Source organism: Oryx dammah, unplaced genomic scaffold (assembly GCF_014754425.2).
Source record: "Oryx dammah isolate SB20612 unplaced genomic scaffold, SCBI_Odam_1.1 HiC_scaffold_15, whole genome shotgun sequence".
NCBI classification, from domain to species: Eukaryota; Metazoa; Chordata; class Mammalia; order Artiodactyla; family Bovidae; genus Oryx; species Oryx dammah.
This window is the reverse complement of record NW_024070199.1, coordinates 16,510,199-16,532,551: the sequence shown is the minus strand read 5'-3', so window position 1 is coordinate 16,532,551 and position 22,353 is coordinate 16,510,199. Positions and strand designations below refer to the sequence as shown.

Sequence of the window (22,353 nt, the reverse complement as noted above, 5' to 3'; positions counted from 1 at the left end):
CCATCAACACCATCATCACCATCACAACCACTAATACCTTCATCAACACCATCATCACCATCATCACAACCACTACCATCACCACTAACACCTCCGTCAACACCATCACCATCATCACCATCACAACCACTAACATCGCCATCAACACCATCATCACCATCACCACAACCACTACCAACACCACCACTAACACCTTCATCAGCACCATCATCACCATCACCACCACTAACACCTCCACCAACACCATCACCACCATCACAACCATCGTAACAACTGTTCCCAAAGACTGAGGCAGTGAAGTCCCACCGGGCCCAGAGTTGAGGATGGAGGTGTGTTGAGGTAGGGGCTGGGACATATAATGTGTGCTCTTCCAGGCCACAGGGATCGATTTAAACAGTTATCTTATATGGTTGTCAGGAGGGAAGACCACAGCAATGAGGCAGGAATTAAGGGGTAATTTCTGAGACAAAATGGCAAGCCAGGCTGCTGAGAACCCAGGGGCCTGAGTAAACACTTGTATAAAATCTGACTTCACTGTTTCCACAAACCTAACTGAAGTGCTGGGAAACTTGTCAGCTCACATTGCATTACAGGCTAGTTGCTGAGTGCAGGGCATGTTGATTTAAGCTGCTTTCATTAAATCCTATTCTCTGTGCCAAACAGGCAAGACACTCATCTCAGGCAAGAGATGGGTTCTCCTTCCTCAGGGGGCCAAACAGCGGGGGCTCACTTCTGCCAGCCCCACCACCTAGAGCCAGTCCTTCAGGATGCGTCTCCCGGTCTGCAGCTCCTGACGGAAGGGCTCCGGGCAGTGCCTGTTCGGTCCTGTTGTGCCCAGAGAAAATAACACAAACGGCATGACTTGAGCTACCCTTTTTGGGGGTCTGAGTTGTGCCAACCACGTGCTAACCATTTTCCCTGCGCTTTCTCACTGAATATGTACAATAAGCTCATAGGTAATTTACCTAAAAGGAAACTTAGGGTCAGGGAGGTGAAGCGACTTCCTGAAGCCACTCAACTAGGGTGGACCGGGTCCCTTGAAACAAAGTTCAGTGCCTGTTCATGGCCCTGTGGCCAACTCCCTGAGCACAACAAAGGCAGTCCCTCGGTCATGGGCCATCTGCTCAGTGAGGCCTGCCCTGCTTAGTTTTAGGGCTCAAACTACATTGTTTTCAAACAGTTTCCACTTGGTGGAAGCGCCGATGGGAGGAAGGGAGGAGGCACCATGAAGTGTCCCCTTCTGCAGGCGCTGTTCTTGTGTGTACCTGCACTGCACGGCTTCATCCCTCCATGGCCCTCTGAGCAGGTATGGTACTATCTCCATGTTTTATAAGGGAGAGACAGTCACATCAAGTCCTTTTCCAGCGGCCCAGGGGTGAAGACTGTACTTCCAATGTAGCATGCACCGGTTTGATCCCTGGTCAGGGAAATAAGGTCCTTCATGATGCACAGCATGGTCAAAGGAAACAAAAAGTCAAAACCCTTGCTAAGGTCAGGCAGTTAGCATGTGCAGGGCCAGGACGGAGCCCAGGCAGGTATGGCTGAGACAGAAGGGAGAGAGAACCACTGGCAACGCCACTTTCACTAGCCTTCAAACCAGCGTCTGTCGGGAAGTGGCGTCCAAAGAGAAGTGATGGCCATGGGAAGCGGTGCGGGGTGCTGGGCAGCAGGGGCCAGGCTGGGCTTGGACTCCCAGCTCCCGCTGGGCGCCTCATGTAAGTTGCTGAGCCTCCATATGAGGACGGGGACCATACCATACCTGTCACTCTGCCTCACCAGCTATTGCTGCTTCTCTCTGTATGTTGTGTGTGTGTGAAAAAGAGAAAGGTAGAGTGATCTTTGTATGCTGTGAAGGACTCAACAAACAAATTGTTACCACTACTGCAAGGGGAGAGGGGAAGTCTGAAGTCATCTTTTAAATCCCCGGCCTTGTGGCAATTATGACACTGTTTTAGTCAGTTATAGGTCAGAGATTTAAAAACTATCATCCGCCTTTCTCAAAGGCCACATGTCACCTTGCCTCTCTCAAATGTCTCTGTTAATATCGAGGGCTCTCACCAATGCGTGTTTTAATCATACCCGTAACATAGCTAACCTTAACTGAGCCCATATCAAGGGCTGAGTAGCGTGCTAACTGCTTGTGTGCATTATCTTAAATAATCCTCCGAATAATGATTTCCCAAATACTAACCCCGTGAGGTAGGTACTCTCGTTATCCCTATTTTACAGCTTGCAGGGGTGAAGCCACCTGCCCAAAGTTACAACTAGTAGGCAGCAGGGTCGGCGTTTGAACTCACGGCCATCAGACTCCGGGACTCCTCTTAGCACACGGAGCTCCGTGCCTCAGATTGGAGGCCTTGTGCTTGATACCAGCTGTGGGGAGCAGGAGGCACAGAGTTTAGGAAGACAGGCCCCCACAGCTGGATTCAAGTCCCTTTCAGTGGGATCTTCTCTCTCCCTCTAAAGGGCCAACGAAAAGAATCCTTAGTGATCTCATTCAAAGCTAAATCTGCCTCCGTCAGATGCTGTGGAGTTTCACTGGGGATTAACAATGCATGGACGGTTATATTTCTATCATAAATTAGCTCTGTGGCCATATAATGAACAATACAACCAAGTGTAGCTATAAAAGGAACATTCATTATATTGCTATAAACAGAGCTATATAAAAAAATTATTCCTAAGACTCCATGCATCTGCATTTGTGATGTCTTTACATGAGCTTTGCAAACAAAGTCCAAACTAGACTGCATGTGTGTGTATACACCTGCGTGTGTGCTTAAGGCGCTTCAGTCATGTCTGATGCTCTGCGACCCTATGGACGATAGCCTGCCAGGCTCCCCTGTCCTTGGGATTCTCCAGTCAAGAATTCCAGAGTGGGTTGCCATTTCCTCCTTTAGGGTATCTTCCTGACCCAGGGATGGAACTCACAACTCCTGTAGCTCCAAGACTGCAGGCGAATTCCTTACCACTGAGCCACCTGGGAAGACCCTTAGACCGCATTTTAATCATCAGTTCTCCATTCGGTGGGGAAAGGGAACTCCAAGTGTCCCAAAGGCATGGGTGCTGCACAGGGTCTCATCTTTACAAAGGTGTCAACCATCTTGCCAGACCACTACCAAAACTGTTAGTGTACAAGATGATGAGCTGATCTGACCTTCACTTTGTTTAAACAGTGTGGTGCAGTGGGGAAGGTGATTTAGGGTGAAGAAACTGATCAATACCCACAGCTAACTTCAATCTAACTTCTCACCTAGATAATTAAAGGTAATGATATACTCTTTAACAAATCTAGAATACCTATGACTAAAAACAATGGCGTGCATTTCAATTAAATCATTTGAGTATAAATAAGTCAAGTGGGCCTTGGAAAGCATCACTACAAACAAAGCTAGTGGAGGTGATGGAATTCCAGTTGAGCTATTTCAAATCCTGAAAGATGATGCTGTGAAAGTGCTGCACTCAATATGCCAGCAAATTTGGAAAACTCGCCAGTGGCCACAGGACTGGAAAAGGTCCGTTTTCATTTGAATCCCAAAGAAAGGCAATGCCAAAGAATGCTCAAACTACCACACAATTGCACTCATCTCCCATGCTAGTAAAGTAATGCTCAAAATTCTCCAAGCCAGGCTTCAGCAATATGTGAACTGTGAACTTCCTGATGTTCAAGCTGGTTTCACAAAAGGCAGAGGAACCAGAGATCAAATTGCCAACATCCGTTGGATCACGGAAAAAGCAAGAGAGTTCCAGAAAAACATCTATTTCTGCTTTATTGACTATGCCAAAGCCTTTGACTGTGTGGATCACAATAAACTGTGGAAAATTCTTCAAGAGATGGGAACACCAGACCACCTGACCTGCCTCTTGAGAAACCTATATGCAGGTCAGGAAGCAACAGTTAGAACTGGACATGGAACAGCAGACTGGTTCCAAATAGGAAAAGGAGTATGTCAAGGCTGTATATTGTCACCCTGCTTATTTAACTTATATGCAAAGTACATCATGAGAAACACTAGGCTGGAAGAAGCACAAGCTGGAATCAAGATTGCCGGGAAAAATATCAGGAACTTCAGATATGCAGATGATACCACCCTTATGGCAGAAAGTGAAGAGGAACTAAAAAGCCTCTTGATGAAAGTGAAAGAGGAGAATGTTTTTCACAAAGTTGGCTTAAAGCTCAACATTCAGAAATCTAAGATCATGGCATCCAGTCCCATCACTTCATGGGAAATAGATGGGGAAACAGTGTCAGACTTTATTTTGGGGGGCTCCAAAATCACTGCAGATGGTAACTGCAGCCATGAAATTAAAAGACACTTACTCCTTGGAAGGAAAGTTATGACCAACTGAGATAGCATATTGAAAAGCAGAGACATTACTTTGCTGACTAAGGTGTGTCTAGTCAAGGCTATGGTTTTTCCAGTGGTCATGTATGGATGTGAGAGTTGGACTGTGAAGAGAGCTGAGTGCTGAAGAATTGATGCTTTTGAACTGTGGTGTTGGAGAAGACTCTTGAGAGTCCCTTGGACTGCAAGGAGATCCAACCAGTCCATTCTGAAGGAGATCAGCCCTGGGATTTCTTTGGAAGGACTGATGCTAAAGCTGAAACTCCAGTACTTTGGCCACCTCATGCGAAGAGCTGACTCATCGGAAAGGACTGTGATGCTGGGAGGGATTGGGGGCAGGAGGAGAAGGGGACGACAGAGGATGAGATGGCTGGATGGCATCATCGACTCGATGGACATGAGTCTGAGTGAACTCTGGGAGTTGGTGATGGACAGGGAGGCCTGGCGTGCTGTGATTCATGGGGTCGCAAAGAGTTGGACACAACTGAGAGACTGAACTGAACTGAAACAGAGGGTGCTAACATATTATCCCTTAAACTTTGCATGTGTAAACTCTGGGGTGAACCAAATACCACAGCAAAGAGTGCACTCAATCATGTGTTTGCCATTCACTCGTTCATCAGTATTTATCAGGCAGCTGCTGTGGGCCAAGGGTGTGCTGAATTGTGGGGATGTAGGGGTAAGAGATGTTTGCTATCCTCCTGGAACTTCCCATCTTGTAGAGGATCTGACCAGAAAGGCAGGTGGGGGCCACATCACTGAGTGCCCTAAACATTATATTGAATCTGGACTTCATCCTGGGGAAGAGGTGAAACCAAAGGCCCATCCCGGCAGGACTCAGGGAGGTGCACTGTTCCCTATGGCCTTGCCTCTGGATGGCCACTGTAAGGCGAAGGTGAGAAGTCAGTGAATCGCATCTACTGTAACTAACATGGTTAAGGGGAGAGGCTTTGACTTTCAAGGCCATCACTGTGAAAGGAATGTTGTGAAGATACGATGGATGAATCCTCTGTTCACCTAAGAGTAGAGGTGTTGAGGCTGGAGTTCAGAGGAAGAAGAAAGCATTCAGGGATTTGGGTAATCACCTGCTGCACGACCAAGGTCAGGGTCAGGGCCCTGAACAGGACGGAAAGGTGCACAGGTCACAGTGGAAACCTCCTCCCCCTCCATCCCTGCTGCTCCCTTATTCTCCCCACACTTACCGATAGAACAGTCGTGTCCAGTCCAGCTTGGGTCACAGCTGCAAAGCCCGGTGTCTGGGAGGAAGGTTCCGTGGCCCGAACACTGGTCCAGGCAGGTGGCCCTGGGCGTCTCGCAGTTGGTGCCTCCCCAGCCCACAGAGCAGTGGCACTCGCCTCTCACGCAGACACCTCGGCCCGAACACGTGGGGTCCATGCAGTCCACTGTGACACGTGGGGAGAGAGCACAGGTGAGTCCTGGACCAACCAGGCTGGAGGCTTCTTTAAACAAACTGCTATGCTTTGCACTGCAGCGGCTTCACACTATCGAGGAGAAGGACCCAGATGTCCAGGGAAGTGTTGATAACACTTGATAACAGTGAAGCAGATGACTCCAGCAACAGTAGACCCGGGTTCTTGACTCCACCCAGTGGTCAACTGTTTATCTCCAAGTCTCAATTCCCATGCCTGTAAAATGTGGGTACACAGTCCTACCTCTTGGTTTGAGGGTGCAGAGAGGAAGACACATGTCCCTAACAACTGCAACAATAGAGAGAAAGACTTTGTTCCGTTCCCTTCTGGAGCTCCGCCTCCTAGAATACCGCCAAACACAAGGGAGGCACCCGAAACATCATCAGAGAACAAACTATTTGTGTTCGCCACATTATGATGCAGTTTTATTTCTTTGAATGTGGGACTAAAATAAAGAAATTCCTTAATTTAAATGAGAATTTATTTTGCATTTAAATTCCCTTAGATTTTATCATCTTCCCCAGATTCTGGTGATTGAGACAAACTTTCAAGCCTCACTTCCCACACACATATTTGTCTGGAAGTGCATCCAGGCAAACATTTCCATGACTATTCAACATTACAGACAGTGGCTGTGTTTAGCTTCTCCTCAAGTCAGGGTGGCGGTGAACTACGAAGCTGTAGCTCAAACCAAGCAACTTCCCACAGGGCTCTTAGGGTCCAAGGCCTAAGCGGTCTCAAGAGACCTCCCCACCCCGGAAGCAGGGAGGAGAACATTGTGAGTTACCTGCTCTTTGCTAGTGTGCTAGGAAATGCTTCATAAACCTCATCAGGTTCCATTTTCTCAGTGAGGTAAATGATTTATACGAGGACTTCCAGAGCAGAATCTGAAGACAGGTCTGTCTGATTCTGAATCCGGTGATAGCCCTGCCCGTGGGACTAATTTTTCTAAACCAAAGCTTTAGTTGCAGAGTTACACAAAGTTACCAGAGACCATTAATCCTCTGCAAAGCATTTCATAGAAAAAAGGAGAAGCAGCGTATTAGGGGCTAACTTAGCATCTGGCTCCAGTGCACGTGAAAAGTGCAAAAAGAAGTAGAGATGAGACAGAACTGGCAAATGGCTGGTCCGTGTTCTTTTTTTTTAATTTTATTTTTACTTTATTTTACTTTACAATACTGTATTGGTTTTGCCATACATTGACATGAATCCACCACGGGTGTATACAAGCTCCCAGTCCTGAATCCCCCTCCCACCTCCCACCCCATATCATCTCTCTGGATCATCCCCATGCACCAGCCCCAAGCATCCTGTATCCTGTATCGAACAGTCAACCAAAGAGCTGTTAGATCACCCATGCACTAGAGGGAGGGAGGGGATTCTATTTGTCTTGCAAGTGGAAGGGGAGAGTGAGGTCCGGGGCAGGGTGGGGCTCATTGTGCAGCTGTTGTTAAGAGTGTTGACGGAGCTGCTTCTATGAATGTAGTCAGATTCTTCCTTACAGGGGCTCATGAGGAAGCTATATGCTGCAGAGGAAATAAAGTAGCCTTTGACCTCTGAGGTCCTAAGGTCACAGGTCACAAGACAAACATTTTTGAGTCTATGACTATGGCTGTGTCACAGATCTGCTTTGGGCTTCCATGTATAAAGCAGGTTTAGTAAAATTACCTACCTCTCAGGTTGCTATGAAGACCAAATGATACTGAGGCTTTGAAAGGACAGTATAAACTGTAAACTGTTTCAAACCTGTCCACTCTACCAGGACACTCAGTAGCATGACTTGGGCAGATTGTGGTTAGCGCTCATTTATAGTTCAGACGTGCTTTTACTTCATCTATCAAGTTACATTTTATAACCCAATGTGCCTGACTTTTCCACAAGAGTCGGGACCTTAGCCAGAGTATATTAGAGTCACAGACACACATGGGCAGAGACTTTACGAAGAGCACCATTCTGGGAACAGGCTGTTCATTTTGAGGGCTAGCTGGTGGCTCAGACGATAAAGCGGCTGCCTGCAATGTGGGAGACCCGGGTTCAATTCCTGGGTCGGGAAGATTCCCTGAAGAAGGAAATGGCAATCCACTCCAGCACTCTTGCCTGGAAAATCTCATGGACGGAGGAGCCTGATAGGCTACAGTCCATGGGGTTGCAAAGAGTCAGACACGACTGAGTGACTTCACTTTCACTTTCACTTATTAAGAAAGCTCTTTCACTGGGTTTTTAAAGGCATTTAATGTAACTACTTGAGTGGTATGTAAGAAGATCAAAGGTCTGGAGCAACCACTGGGTTAAAAAGATAGCAATGATAATAGCAACAGTAACAGTAATAATTAGTGTTGAGTCTCTCTTATATGCTATATCTTGCTATTAAACCTTTTATATACATTGTCTGATTTAACCCTAACAACAACCTTTTGAGGTAGATACCACTGTTACCCTCATTTCACAGAGGAGGAAACTGAAGCACAGAGAGGTTAAATAACTTGTCCAAGATTACACAGTGGTTAAATGGAGGAATTTAATTTGAAGCATTCTTTCCTGGTATAAATCTCTTGCTATTTCCTTTGCAACCTTACTGGTTCCAAAATACATGTAACACATGAATACAGACATAAGCACACAAAATGGTTAAAAATAGAAATCAAAAGAAAACAAAACAATGAAAGAAAGGGGCAAAGTGGAGAATTAATAAAGCCACAGGAAGGCAAAGAATCCCTTCTCTTGCAGTCTCTGGACACCACTTAATAATGGTTTACACATGACCTGCTGGAGTTTCTGTTAATTAAAAATGATAAAAATAATAGCAGTGATAAATTTTCATGACCTGCCTCAGATCCCAGGACCTCAGAAGGATTATTCTGGCCCATTAGGCTGCTAGGATAATTCCCCAGACCCAGAGAATTTTCCAGTTTGACGGGAAATGACTCAGCAGTTCCTATCCTAAGACCTGTAAAGGTACTTCCCGTTCCGTGAGTGCCCGGACCCCAGCGTGGGATTGAAGCTCTGTCTGAGGCGCCCTTGAGGTCGAATCTATAAATCTGCACTGTTAGTGGAGCAAGCCGAGAGGGTGCCAAGTTCAGCAAGAGGCCCTTGGCGTCACGGTGCTGTTTCTAAGACATAGTAAGTCTGATGGGGACTCAGGAACCAGCAAAGTGAATCCAAAGTTCTCAGAAGCTGGTCCAGGCAGGGAAGAAAGAGCAGAAAGAACTGTTGAGGGGCTACCTCCAGGCAATTCATTGATGATGAATCATTGCTTCGGGAGGTCGGCTTGGCAAAGCAAGTGTGGAGCAGCGCAAAGGAGTTCTAAGGAGGCCCGTGCCTTGGGGGCATGGAGGCTCCAGGAAACCTTGGCTGAACTGATTGAGGTTCCTGCCAGAACACGGGCCCAAAGCCAGGGTGGTTATCTATGCCACAGTGACCCTCTGCTGAAGGTCCCACGTTGACTGTGCATCTGTGTGCCCTGTCTGGGGCCTCTAGGGAAGCAGGAACCCTAGGATGGCATTAAAATGGTCTCTCTCCATCACACTGGGATTGTTTCCCCGATACTATTTATTTGGTAGGATGCTGTGTGTAACATGGGAAGATCAGCAGGCTTGGGGTCGGGGAGATGAAGAAATACGGGAGAAGCTGGCAGGGAGGTGGGCTCGGTTCTGGGCAGAAGACAGTCTAACTTAGTTTCTTCTTAGAAGAGAAGCCAAGCAGTCATATTTTGTTTTCCCCTTTGCAGAGCTTACCATTCAAGCCAAAACTTCTGACAGATGCTTGGCCTACTAATGAGACGATGGGGCCTGCGTGGCCAGGCCACAAACACAGCTCTTCCCCCAAAATGTTCCACGCTTCGGTGACCACACAAGCTACCGGAGGCACTTCAGGACCCGAAACACAGCGGCTCACTTTTCATGGTAAAATGTCGAGGTCGGGCCCCTCTGTCCTTCCCCCAGCTCCCTCTAAGCGTCCTGTCAGTGCAGTTCAGGCTTTTTTAAAAAAAAAAATACGGGACGATAAAACTTCAAAAGAAAGAAGGAGAGAGTGAAAGAAGTCAGCTTGTTAGCTGGTGTTTTATAAACACAGTGAAACCTGTTAGAGCAGACAGGGGATCAGGGGATCGGACGAAGGCCCAGGAAACCCCCACTCGAAACACAAGGAGTCTGCAAGGATGCTTCAGCAGAGAGACAGAACTAAGAGGAATCAGGACCAGATGGCCCTTCTCGGAACAGAGACCAGGAGTGAAAACACTTCTTTTCAAACAGTAACATAAATCAAATTGCTAAACAACTTCTATCTCTCTGCAAGTGACCTGGCCCTCCAGGGCGCTGCCCAGGACAGGCTGATCAGGAGGAGGAGAACTTCTCCTCCTTGACCCACACCACACAGTGGGACCCAGGGTGGGACGGCCCCACCGTTTCAGGAGGGATCTCCTCTTTGTTTCTTTTTCCTTCACAGCGTCTTCACCTCAAGGGATGAAAATGAAAAGGGGAAGCAGAGGAAGGTCAGCGACGTCAGGATGAGAAAGCCAACGGCTTTGTTCAAGGGAACCGGGCCCCTGGTTGAGCTCAGACAGCCCGAGGTAATCCGCATCAAAATTAATAGGTCTGAATCAGGACCTCCAGTCACACTTAGGCAGCGCAGACAGCCTGTCTCTCAGAGGAGACGGATGCTTTCCAGACACTAATCCCTTCCCGCTCCCTGTTCTTTTAACACGGGCCCATTATGTTCTCTCATTTTAGAGGAAATGATGCTTTGAGGGGGACTACTTATTACATCCCCAGTAGATTAGAAGACTAGCTCTCCCTGGAGCCTCTTGCACCCATTGGAGAAAGTGCCAGGGCCCTAGACAATAAAGAGTGGGAGGTTATGACCATTAGCATCGCCCATCGGTTTCAAGGTCCGTCCATTTGAAAAGGCCTTGGATAGAGTGAATGGAGTGAAACAGGAGACGTGCTTCAGTCGTCTCCAGAAAGCTGCTAACGATATAAGAGCTGACATTCAGGGGGCATTTCCTGTATGTCAGACACTGAGCTCTGTGCTTCACATGAGTCATGTAACCCAGTCCTCGCAATGAGCTTCTGTGAAAAGGAATTCCCATTTTACAGATGAGGAGTCTGAGGCTAGCGAGTGTGGCAGAACCAGGACTCAAACTTACATCTAACTCCAGAGTGTGCACTCCTGACGGCTACGCTCTATTGCTTGTGATAAGACCCCTTCCTCTCATCGGGAAATCCCACGTGGTCAGGAGGAAAGAGAACAGGGTTTGAGGTGAGAAGACCTGGGCTGAATTCCGGCCCTGCCATCAGGTAGGGCTAAGACCATGGGCGTGTCGATGCCCTTCTCTGGGCCTCAGGGGTCTCATTTGCGAGATAGACCAGTTCGGCTTACTGCACCTGGTTAGGTTTCCTGGGGAACAACTGACGTCACTGCTGAGTTCGCAGTTCACTTTTAAACCTCGTTCTGTACAGCTGTGTATTTACTTTGTGAAGGAGGGAGACACGCTTATGAATACCTAGGAGCTACAAACAAGACCACACACACAGACGTACACTCATGCAGAGGGGTGTGACAATGGAAGGCAACCTTTGGGGGTCTACAAGAGACGCATATTCAGAAATGGAGCGCAGAGATGCTTAAAGGGGAGGAGAAAGACCGCAGTCTGTGGAGCTAGAAAGACTGGGTCCAAACCCGGCTCTGCCATCCACCGGCCGCGGGACTTGGGCAGGTCATTTGTCTCCCTGAGTCTCAGTTTCCTCAACTATAAAATCGAGATGATTACCCCTCCCCAGAAGGCGTGTGTGCATGCCCAGTCAGTCAGTCACGTATGTCCGACTCTTTGCGACCCCATGGACTGTAGCCCGCCAGGCTCCTCTGTCATTGGATTCTCCAGGCAAGAATACTGGTGTGGGTTGGCATGCCCTCTTTCAGGGGATCTTCCCAACCCAGGGATCAAACTTGTGTCTCTTATGTCTCCTGCACTGGTAGGCATGTTTTTCTTTCCTTTTCTTTTTTTTTTTTTTTTTTGCCACTAGCACCTAGGTGGCTCAAATGATAAAAGAATTTGCCTGCAATGCAAGAGACCTGGGTTCAATCCCCAGGTCAGGAAGGTCCCTTGAAGAAGGAAATGGCAACCTACTCTAATATTCTTGCCTGGAGAATTCCATGGACAGAGGAGCCTGGTGGGCGATACAGTTCATGGAGTCGCAAAGAGTTGGATACAACTGAGCTTCCCTTTCAGCACCTACTAGTGCTGGAAGTTAAATGACACTGGGCTTCTGGCCCAGAACCTTGCACACGGTTAGTGCTCAATACACACCCTTCTCTTCCCCTCCCTGAGCGGGACCTGTCCTCCCCATTTAGGTTAGTGACTGCTGCCAGTGACGCCCTGGCTCGGGGCGGGGGTGGCGGTTGCAGGCCCGCTCTGGAGGCTCCCTCTGCTCCCGGGGAGGCCCACGTGCCGTCTCTGTCTCACGGGGAGGAGCCGAGCTGCCCCCCGCCCCGCCGGGGGTCCTACCTTCCTCGCAGTTCTCGCCCTTGTAGCCGGGGCTGCAGATGCAGGTGCCCATGATGCAGGTGCCGTGGTGGCTGCAGGCCACGTCGATGCACTGGCTGGTGGGCACGTCGCACTCGGCGCCCTTCCAGCCGCTGTGGCACAGGCACCGGCCCTTCATGTACTGGCCGTTCCCGCTGCAGAGCACGGGGCAGGAGGCTGTGGAGACAGCGCCGGGAGCCTGGCGTGGATGTGCGCCCTGGTATACTCCGTCTGTCCCCTTCCCCCCTGGGCTTCAAGTACTTTGCCATAATTCCCATATGTGTCCACCTGTCTGCTTCTCTTGCTTTATTTCATTCCCGTTAAAACACGTCTGGAACTGTGGGTTAAAGTATAGAGCAGGGCCTAAAGAGTACAGCTGGGGCCCACTGAACGTTGCTTTCTCCTGTCCCCCTCATTACTGGTGGCTGCACGGTGGTCACCAGGCTCCTTAGACAGGGGGCTTCAATCTGTTCCTTGGGCTGGCTGCAAAAGACAGCTTGGCCTGCTGCTCGCCCCGCATCCCGCCAGCAGCACTCTCCTCCTAGTAGCGCTGCGTTTCGCTTCCTCCATCCTCACGTGCTGGACCACTTCGTGTCTTTAACCCAGTGCTTTCCTTGTCTTTCCGGCCTCAACTCAAGCCCCACACGCCACTGCTCAGATAAGAGAATAGCTGAGCCCAATGTGGCTCTTTAAAGTATTATCTTACTACTCTGCCACTTAGCGTAAAAGGTTTTGTGATCATCTGTATGAAGGACACTATATAAAAATAAATTACTTTGCATTGTGCTCTAAGTACCGACAGCCTTACCGAGATACAATAAGGCTGCTTTACACATGACTCTTAAGTGCATATGGGATGAGACAGTAATTCTTGTTAAGAGGAATGCCTCATTTTCTCTCTGCACCACCTTCCCCCGGCTCCCACCTGGCCTCCTTCCTTTTTAAAGCACTCATCAGGTAATCACTATGCTTCCTCAGGGCTGCTGGCTCTGCTGCGTCAGCCTGAGTCTATGCCGTTTCATGTTAGGAAGGATAAGCAGAGCAGCATCATGGCATGCATTTGGAGGGCGCTGTGTCCTCAGCTTGGAAAGCCATCTCTGCCTTCCACTGATGAACAAACTCAAGGATCTGGTCTCCGTTCCAATGTCACCTCACCTGGAGAGCCTTTCCTATTCCTCACTGCACCCAAGGTAGGACCCTTCCACACTGACAGATGTTTCTGCATCTAACTTGCTCTAGCCTGCTTCACCTGCCACTGACTGCTTTGTCATCATCTGTTTCTCTGTCACTCTCCCCGACTGAGAGGTCCTGGGCTTAAGTCTTGCTCAGTGTTGCAACCTCGGTGTCCAGCACAGGACCAAGTCCTAAAGGGCGCTAAGCAAACACCGGTGGGATGAGGCAAGAGGTGGAGATAGAGAAACCAAAGGAAGGGGACTTTTCCTCTCCCCAAAAGGAGTGCCAAATTCTCAGGACCATCGATCATCCTGTAGCATTTTTCTTGTTAATTCTTCCAGAACAGAAAGGAAACCTGAACGCTCAGGCAAATCACAGGCAGCCTTTAAACGCTCCCCACAGTGGTTACCATTAGCATCGTACATGCCTGAAGAGGAGGCAGCATTAGGGTCCCGTGAAGAGAAGTCTTGCCTTCCAGTCCCTCCCCTCGGTGGTCTCTGCCAATACCCCGCTTGCGTTGCAATAAGACAGCAACCGAGCAACAGCTCAGGCCCTTCCCAAGGCCAGAGACAAACCACATTCGCTGGAGATGCACGTCAAAGACGCTTGGCAAACGCTGATTGGTCCTCCAAGGGGAAATCTACTTTTGCAAAGGACCCCGTGGCCACCCCTCTTGCTCCTACAACGGACACGGGGTTCCCTGTGGCCGCCCTTCCCTCCTGACCTCCCGGGGCATGCGTCATGGATAACACGACTGGGAGGTCTGCTTTGCCTGCAGACCTCCCCCAATGGCTCCGCCGGACCGGCCCCTGGGAGCCCTTCTCGCGAGAGGCGGGAGCTGGCCGGGATTTCTGCCCTTGGCCTGAGGATTGAGACCCGCAGGCCCAAGGGGCGGGGCAGGCAGGGCTCTCACCTCGGCCGCAGTCAGGGCCCAGGAAGCCCAGGAAGCAGTGGCAAGTCCCAGAGATGCAGTCGCCATTGCCGTAGCAGTTGCTGGGACAGTTATCCACCGACTCTGTGGGAGAAAAGAGAAACAGAGCTGCAAACAGAGGCTTCCTTACCCAAACAGTGGGCCCGGGAATCCAGCCTCGGGTTAACCACGACCCACACATTCCAGCGCTTCTGACGCAGTCACTGAAAGGGGTCAATCAAGTTAAAAATGTATGTTCTGTTTACTCTTGCTGAGGTACATCTCAGCTGACATTAAGAGATGTGTTTGGGGAAATATGCCCCTAAACCAATTTTTTATAAATCAAATTTGTATCTACAATGCAGAGAAAATTTTCGGCTAAAAACACTGGGAGCAAACGCATGGTTTAACCCGTTAGTGGTTATCTTTGGAGGCTGGGTGATGGGGTGATACCTATGGTCTTGACACTTTTTTGTGGTTTATGTTTTTCTCATAATGGGCTGATAATCTGTGAATCCAGTTTTTTTGCCCCCCACAAAGCTACTGCGGATTTGTAAATCGGTCTCTTCCCACCTCTGATTCGCCATCTCTCAGTCCAGACTCCACCATCTCTCACGGGGCTAACACTACAGCCTCATGGCTGGCCTCCTCCTCCCACCCTGATTCATTCACCACCCAGCAGTCTGAGCCACCTCTCTGAAACAGATCTCAGCCTGTCCTCCTACTAAAAACTCTTCAGTGACCCCTGCCCCCCATTTGCTGAAATGAAAAGAGCCAAGCTCCTTCAGAAAGCATTGGAATTTTCCTTCACGCCCCCTTTGCCCTTCCCATATCCTTGGCAACTGCAATCAGTGCCTACTTTCTGCAGGGCTGCTCCTTTCTCTAATGCATCCTGGTACATTTGGTATCATCTGTGTGACATGTCAAGGAAATACAGGCTTCATTGCAGGAAGCTTTTAGTAAAAAAAAAACTAATCAATGGTTTGTAGCTCCAGTTAGTACACATGCTATATAGAAAATCTGTTTATTTGGATCAGCTCGTTTCTCAGTCACGCTAGATACGGCATAAAGGAAGAAGCCACTGTATCTTGAATGGCTTCTTTGTGCCACTTATTTCCACAAAGCTTATTTCATCTTGCTGCCACCAAATCTTCAAGTGTATCTATATTCCTACTTTACGAACAGCAACAACACCACGAGGAGGCTGATAAAGAGATGAAGGGACTTGCTGAAGGCCTCAAGAGATACTAATTCATGGATGCAGAATCTGAATCTAGGCCTTTGGACCCCAAGCCTGGTTTTCCTCAATTATGCTGTGTCATCTGGACCTTGAAGGAACTTCTCAGCCACAACCAGGAATGAATGAGGCAGATCTGTGACTCAGTGAGGCCAGTCCTGATGACAACAAAGGACCAGCTGGAAGGCAGTGAATTCTAGGACTTTCAGAGCTAGAAGGGATCTAGGGACACTTCACTCTGGGGCCCATTTTTCCGGAATCATGTTGGGTGACCTAAAGCAACTTCCTCCCCAACCACCATTTCTGGGCCTTGTCTTCCTCATATGTGAAATTCCAATGCTTTCTGAAGGCAGAGATGATGCCCAGGACTGTTTCCTGTTCTAAAATTCTATAAGCTTCTGTGCAGAAAAGACATCCCGACAAGGGCAGCAAGTCTTAAACCACCAGGAAATCACTTAGGACCAAAGCAACAGCAGCTGATATGGGGCAAAACCAGCAGAAGAAGGCTTCTGGGAGGAGATGAGTGTGAAGGATGTATTGAGTATGGGTAGATGGTGGAAGGTGGGAGATATTGAGGAGCTCACGGCACAGGGTGTTTCCCAGAAAGGTCTTTTCCCAGTTGTCTGCCATTACCAACTTGGAAATGACTGAAAAGGGGCTCAAATGTGCAAATGAGTGGGAAATTTCCTTCACTTGCTGTCTCTCTGATAATATCAACAGCATACTACACCAACACAGAGTTAAGAACAAGAGGGTCTAATCTAGTCTGTATTCTCATTTCAAGGGTTTGGAAGCCATTTGGGACCCGGCAGAGCAAGAGTCACAAGCCAGAGCCCTGAGCATCTCAGCTCTCCACTGGCTTTGCCTGGAAGAATATGCTTAGTCACTTGTGTCTGACTCTGCGACCCCGTGGACTGTAGCCCACTGTAGGTCCACAGGATTCTCCAGGCATGAACAGTGGAGTGGGCTGTCATTTCTTCCTCCATTTGGGTTAGGGTCTTCCTAACCCAGGTCTCTTGCATCTCCTATACTGGCAGGCAGATTCTGTACTACTAGCGCCACGTGGGAAGAATCTACATGCCTTTAAGTTTGTAAAGCCTCTATGTTAGGAGGGGCGTCTTAGAAACTATTTTTATAAAGGATAACTTAGGATGTTTTCTCTTTAATATTCTTTTTAAAATAAGAGAGGCTTCCCTGGTGGTCCAGTGGTTAATAATCCACCTGCCAATGCAGGGGACATGGGTTCGATCCCTGGTCCAGAAAGATTCCACGTGCCATGGGCAACCAAGCCTCTGTGCCCCAACTACTGAGCTCACACTCTCTAGAGCCTGCGTCACAACCTAGAACCTGTTCTCTGCAGCAAGCAAAGTCAACACAGCGAGAAGCCCATGCATAGCAATGAAGAACCAGTGCAGTCAAACAAACAAAAACATAAATAAAAATAAGAATCTTTAATAAGTAAAGTTTAAGGCAAGATTGTTTTCACTTTAAACTTCAGGCTAATGGTGCAATTTGAGGGTGGGTTCCAGCTGCAGTCTTGCAGAAGGAATAAAGGACAGAGTAGCCAAAGGCCTGCTTCCACCTCTTGTCCCACTACAGGAGGGCTCCGGGACGTTGGTCATGTCCTTGATCTTCCTGCACCTGTGTCCTCGTCCTTGCACTTGCTCTTCCCATTCTCCCCTGATGGGCGACTCCTACTCCTACTCAAATCCAACTCAAATGTCACTTCCTTGGACAAGCCTTCCTCATTTCTTAAACAGGCTAAGTTACTCCTGGGACTTTTTCTGTCACTCCTATTGAAGGACCAGGCAGCCGACATGGTTGACTGTGTACTTCTTGAGGACAGAAGCCACGTTTACTCACCTATGCATTTGCCCTGGTTTCCAAAGAAGGGTCTCAATGAATGTTTGCTGCTGTCCCCGAAAGAATTCAGCTAGATGATCTCAGAGAGCCCTCACAGGTCTGAAATCCTATGGTCCAGGTCTGCTCAAACCCAGTGGTATGAGATCTGTCTCCCAACACCGAGGCCATAATTCCCAGCTGTGCTTTTAACAGGCTTGGTTGCAGGTAAGGGTCACAGACTTTCTAAATTTTTTTTTTTAATTAATTTATTTATTTTTAATTTTTACTTTACAATTCTGTATTGGTTTTGGCATAGATTGACATGAATCCACCACAGGTGTACATGCGTTCCCAAACATGAACCCCCCTCCCACCCCCCTCCCCACAACATCTCTCTGGGTTATCCCCGCGCGTCAGCCCCAAGCATGTCATATCCTGCATCAGACATAGACTGGCATTTCGATTCTTACATGTTATTATACATGTTTCAATTGATTTATGAAGTCTGTAGGATACAAACCTGTTAAACCCAAAATGTCTTCCTCGTGAAAAGGTGTATTTTCTGTGACTGAATATTGTGTTGGTTGCTGAATCTGACAGACTAGAAGCTTGTTTGCTACAAAACTTGCCACAGGCTGTTGGTGTCAGCAAAGGCAGGAATTTAGGAGACATGGAGTAATTTTACGATGGCAACATGGAAGTAGAAGCGAGACATTTGGAGACTATTTCTCCTTGATGAAATGTTTATGTATACAGTCTTTCTTCTGCTTGGAAGGATTTCAACTACTTGGGGTCCACTAGGAATCCTACAAATAATGAGTCTCCACTGACCAAATATCTCTAAGCTAAATGTTAGTGCAGAAGTGACACTCACTGGCTTGGGAGAAGTGTGAACTTTATTGCATAAACATGTTGCTATGTTTCCAATTAGTGTCTGGTGAGTTTTCCCCCCTACAATCCCTTCCTGCTTTGCTCATGTTTAAACTGCACCGGCCTTCATGTAGCAGAAGGTGTACCTTAGGTCTGCTGAGATCTGAATTTAAAGTTCAGCTGCCTGTACATAACTGATTTTCATAATTCAGTAAAATGGTATGTTGGAGAACAGAGCTTTCCCCTAGCTTTTGCTTTTCTATCACAACAGTGGGTTCTGCTAGAAATGTGATTTTCAGGAACTTGTTTTTCCTTCCATCAATACTGGAATTCAGAGTTTAAATGCTTCCTGAGCTTGTTCTCTGGACATGTGTTCTGAGTGGGCGTGCTCTCTGAATGTTGAACAAAATATTGCTCAAAATACAAAGGGGCCTTTGCAGAAGGACAAAAACATAACGATGCTCCTTCCTGGAGAAAACACAGGAGATGGGAAAACACAGAGGCCTCAGTGAGCCCACAGTGGTGCCTTGTTTGTCTGTTCACCTCCCTTTTCCATGGGTAATCCAGTAGCATCGCCACGTCAAGGTGAAAGATGGTCACAGTTGGTGAGTACGTCTCCTGAGTCTAAGGCTGATGCCTGGGAAAGCCGGCCTTCAGTTGCCGCTTGTCCTGCTTTTCTCTTTTGAAATCCCGGAGCCCGATTTTGTAGAAAACAAGGGGAGACCACAGGGGGACATCCTGCCTGTCAGAGGGCTACTGGGCGGCCCAACTGCCTGCTCAACTGCTGTTTCACAGGCGGAATGGCGAGGAGAGGAGAGGAGGCCTGTCTCCTTCATCGGCTCGCTTCAGGCCCTGCTCTGAGCAAGCAGACCTTTGCGGTGACTTGAGCCTGAGGCTGGACCCCAGCACTAAAGACAGAAGGAACCAGCTGTGAACAAGGTCAGAGCCCACTAGCCATCCTTGTCTCGCTCTTCTGCTCACCCAGCTCTCATCCCTCCCGCCCAGCACCTCCTCCATGCGTTGGTCACCTGGGATATGTCCCAGCTAACAGAAGGCTAACCTTGCTGCCTGCAGCTTCCTCCTCTGCTTCTCGTCTCTGCTGAGGTTGTAAAAGTGGATGCTGGCAACTCTTTGAAAGCACTTGTCTAAAGAGCCAAGGTCCACCTACTGCCCAAGAGAGGTGTACTCTCTGATGCCTCCTTCTCCTTAGGAGTTTGGATGCTAATGCTTCAGGCAAGAAGGAGGGAACATGGACTCCAGAACAGCCAACTGGATGGCTGAATACATCACTCGACTATAGCTGGTGAAAATCCCATGGACGGAGGAGACTGTTAGGCTGCAGTCCATGGGGTCGCCAAGAGTCAGACACGACTGAGCGGCTTCACTTTCACTTTCATCGCTGGTGAAATTTATACTCCAGGTTCCATCTATTACATCCTCTTTGATCCTGAAGAGGGGTTGGATTTATTATTGACAACCAAAAAAAAAAAAAAAGAGGGAAACAAACTAGAATGCACAGGTGGAGTGTTAATTCTACAGTTACTCTAATAGAGACCCTCTCCTTCTCTCACATGCAATGGGGAAAGGCCTCTCGTATATTCTAATTTATTCCTTATAAATATAAGAAATTGGTACCTTTGCCACCATTTCACAGTCTGAGATGGAGACCGAGAGCTGAAGTCACGGAGCTACAAGGGTGAATCTGGTAGGTGAATCAAGTTTTGTCTGAAGTCAAAGTTTATGGTAGGTGGCCTGGACCATAAGTATGGGCTCTGGTACCATGCTAACTGGGCTTCCCAAGGGGCACTAGTGGTAAAGAACCCACCTGCCAATGCAGAAGTTGTTAAGAGACCTGGGTTCAATCCCTGGGTCAGGAAGATCCCCTGGAGGAGGGCACAGCAACCTGCTCCACTATTCTTGCCTGGAGAATCCCATGGACAGAGGAGCCTGGCGGGCTACAGTCCTTAGGGTCGTAAAGAGTCGGACACGACTGAAGAGACTTACTGGGTACGCGTGTGCCGTGCTAGTTAGAAGCCCTTTGGAAAAGTTGTCTCTAAACACGTTTCTATCTGTGAAATGTGGTTAATAATAGCACCCACCTCAGGGGGTTAGTCTGAAGAGCAAATAGGGTAACACTGTGCATGTAAAGAGGTTTGCCCAGGATTTGGCAGAGTTGGTATTTTGGTTTTAAGGGAGGGTCACACATGTCTTCTATTTGTGAACCAAAGCAACACATGGACTTGGTCTAATGAATCCAAAGAAGGCAACATGGTTTCTTGGGGGGAAACACACATGCACATAAAACACACAGAAACTCCCTATAGGAAAGAAGGAAAGCAGACAGGCAGTGTGCTGAATGTGAGGAAGGCAGGGTGTCTGGATGGGTTTCCTCCTGGGGAAAAGCACTGTCAAAGCAAATTAAACCTGCTGCCTCCCAGAAGCCCAAACACAGGCCAGCTCATGCCAATATCTGAGTGAACCTTTCTCCCTGAACACTCCAGACTGGCACTGGGCAGGTGCCAGGTGCTGGAAGTCTGTTCCATGGGCCTCGGAGACATCACTCTCTGTAGGTGTCCCAGCTTTCTTTGCAGATGATGGAACTCAAAGGCTTCAGTCTGCAGTAGTCAAGGTCAAGGCAATGACAAACATTTGACAAAGCTCCTGAAAGGCTGGGCTTGAAGCCAGTTCTGCACTGGCATTTGAATTTGGGAGATCTGCTTTCAATCCTACCCAGAAGTCTACCAACTGCTATTATTAGCAGCTCCAAGGAGGGGTCTAGGGGAAAGATTGTTCCCTTGATTACATTCTTTATTAACTATTTCTTTGGAGGCCAACCAAATTTCACCAATGAGACTGTGAGCTCCTTGAAGACAAGCAAGATACCTAGTTCTCCAAAGAGGCTGGTGAGTGTGACACCCAAAGCGAGTCCTCAGTAACGTTAGTTGTATTAAGCAGCTGAGCAGACTGCAAGGGGGAAATAGAGGAAAGAGGTCAGGGTCACGGGCACGACACAACAGTCAGACTCAATGGAACAGCTGGTGGCCAAGGCAACTCTTGTTTCCTTGGGCTAATTTTTAGATTGCAATGCCTAGAAGAATGCAGGGAGTGACAGAAGTTCAACTTTGCACTGAACCCTCAGTCCATATATGGAGCGCAGTTGTTCGTATCTAGAAGGCACAGTGAAGAGAGCAATAACTGGAGCATGTCCACTGAAGAGCAGCCCGGGGGTTAAGAGAACTTCAAATCACATTTCAAAAAAGAATTCTTGAGGGAATTGGTAGTTCAGCTGACGAAGGGAGTATGAATCCTGCTTAAAAATACCTGGAGCGCTTTTACGTGAAATAAGGATTAACCTTTTGTTTTGTAGCCTTAATAACTTGGCAGAGGTCCAGTACATGAGGACTATCAGTTCAGTTCAGTTGCTCCATCGTGTCTGACTCTTTGCAATCCCATGGGCAGCAGCACATCAGGCCTCCCTGTCCATCACCAACTCCCAGAGTTTACACAAACTCATGTCCACTAGATCGGTGATACCATCCAACCACCTCATCCTCTATTGTCCCCTTCTCCTGCTTTCAGTCTTTCCCAGCATCAGGGTCTTTTCCAGTGAGTCATCTCTTCGCATCAGGTGGCCAAAGTATTGTAGTTTCAGCTTCAGCATCAGTCCTTTCAATGAATATTCAGCACTGATCTCCTTCAGGATGGAGTGGTTGGATCTCCTTGCAGTCCAAGGGACTCTCAAGAGTCTTCTCCAACACCACAGTTCAAAACCATCAATTCTTTGGCGCTCAGCTTTCTTCACAGTCCAACTCTCACATCCATACATGACTACTGGAAAAACCATTGCTTTGACTAGACAGACCTTTGTTGGCAAAGTAATGTCTCTGCTTTTGAATATGCTGTCTAGGTTGGTCATAACTTTTCTTCCAAGGAGTAAGGGTCTTTTAATTTCATGGCTGCAGTCACCATCTGCAGTGATTTTGGAGCCCCCCAAAATAAAGTCTGACACTGTTTCCACTGTTTCC

The 22,353-nt window shown here is 48.2% G+C and overlaps 1 protein-coding gene across 1 annotated transcript in view; it reads right to left on the bottom strand.

Annotated features, from left to right (window-relative positions):
- Window positions 1-22,353, bottom strand: part of LOC120874267 (teneurin-4) — a 327,401-nt gene that overhangs the window by 146,600 nt on the left and 158,448 nt on the right. Inside the window, exons 8-10 of the mRNA XM_040255609.1 lie at window positions 14,383-14,484; window positions 12,279-12,473; window positions 5,549-5,749 (exon numbers count right to left, since the gene is read on the bottom strand). Of these exons, the coding sequence (XP_040111543.1) occupies window positions 5,549-5,749; window positions 12,279-12,473; window positions 14,383-14,484 (498 nt within the window). The remainder of the gene's footprint in view (window positions 1-5,548; window positions 5,750-12,278; window positions 12,474-14,382; window positions 14,485-22,353) is intronic.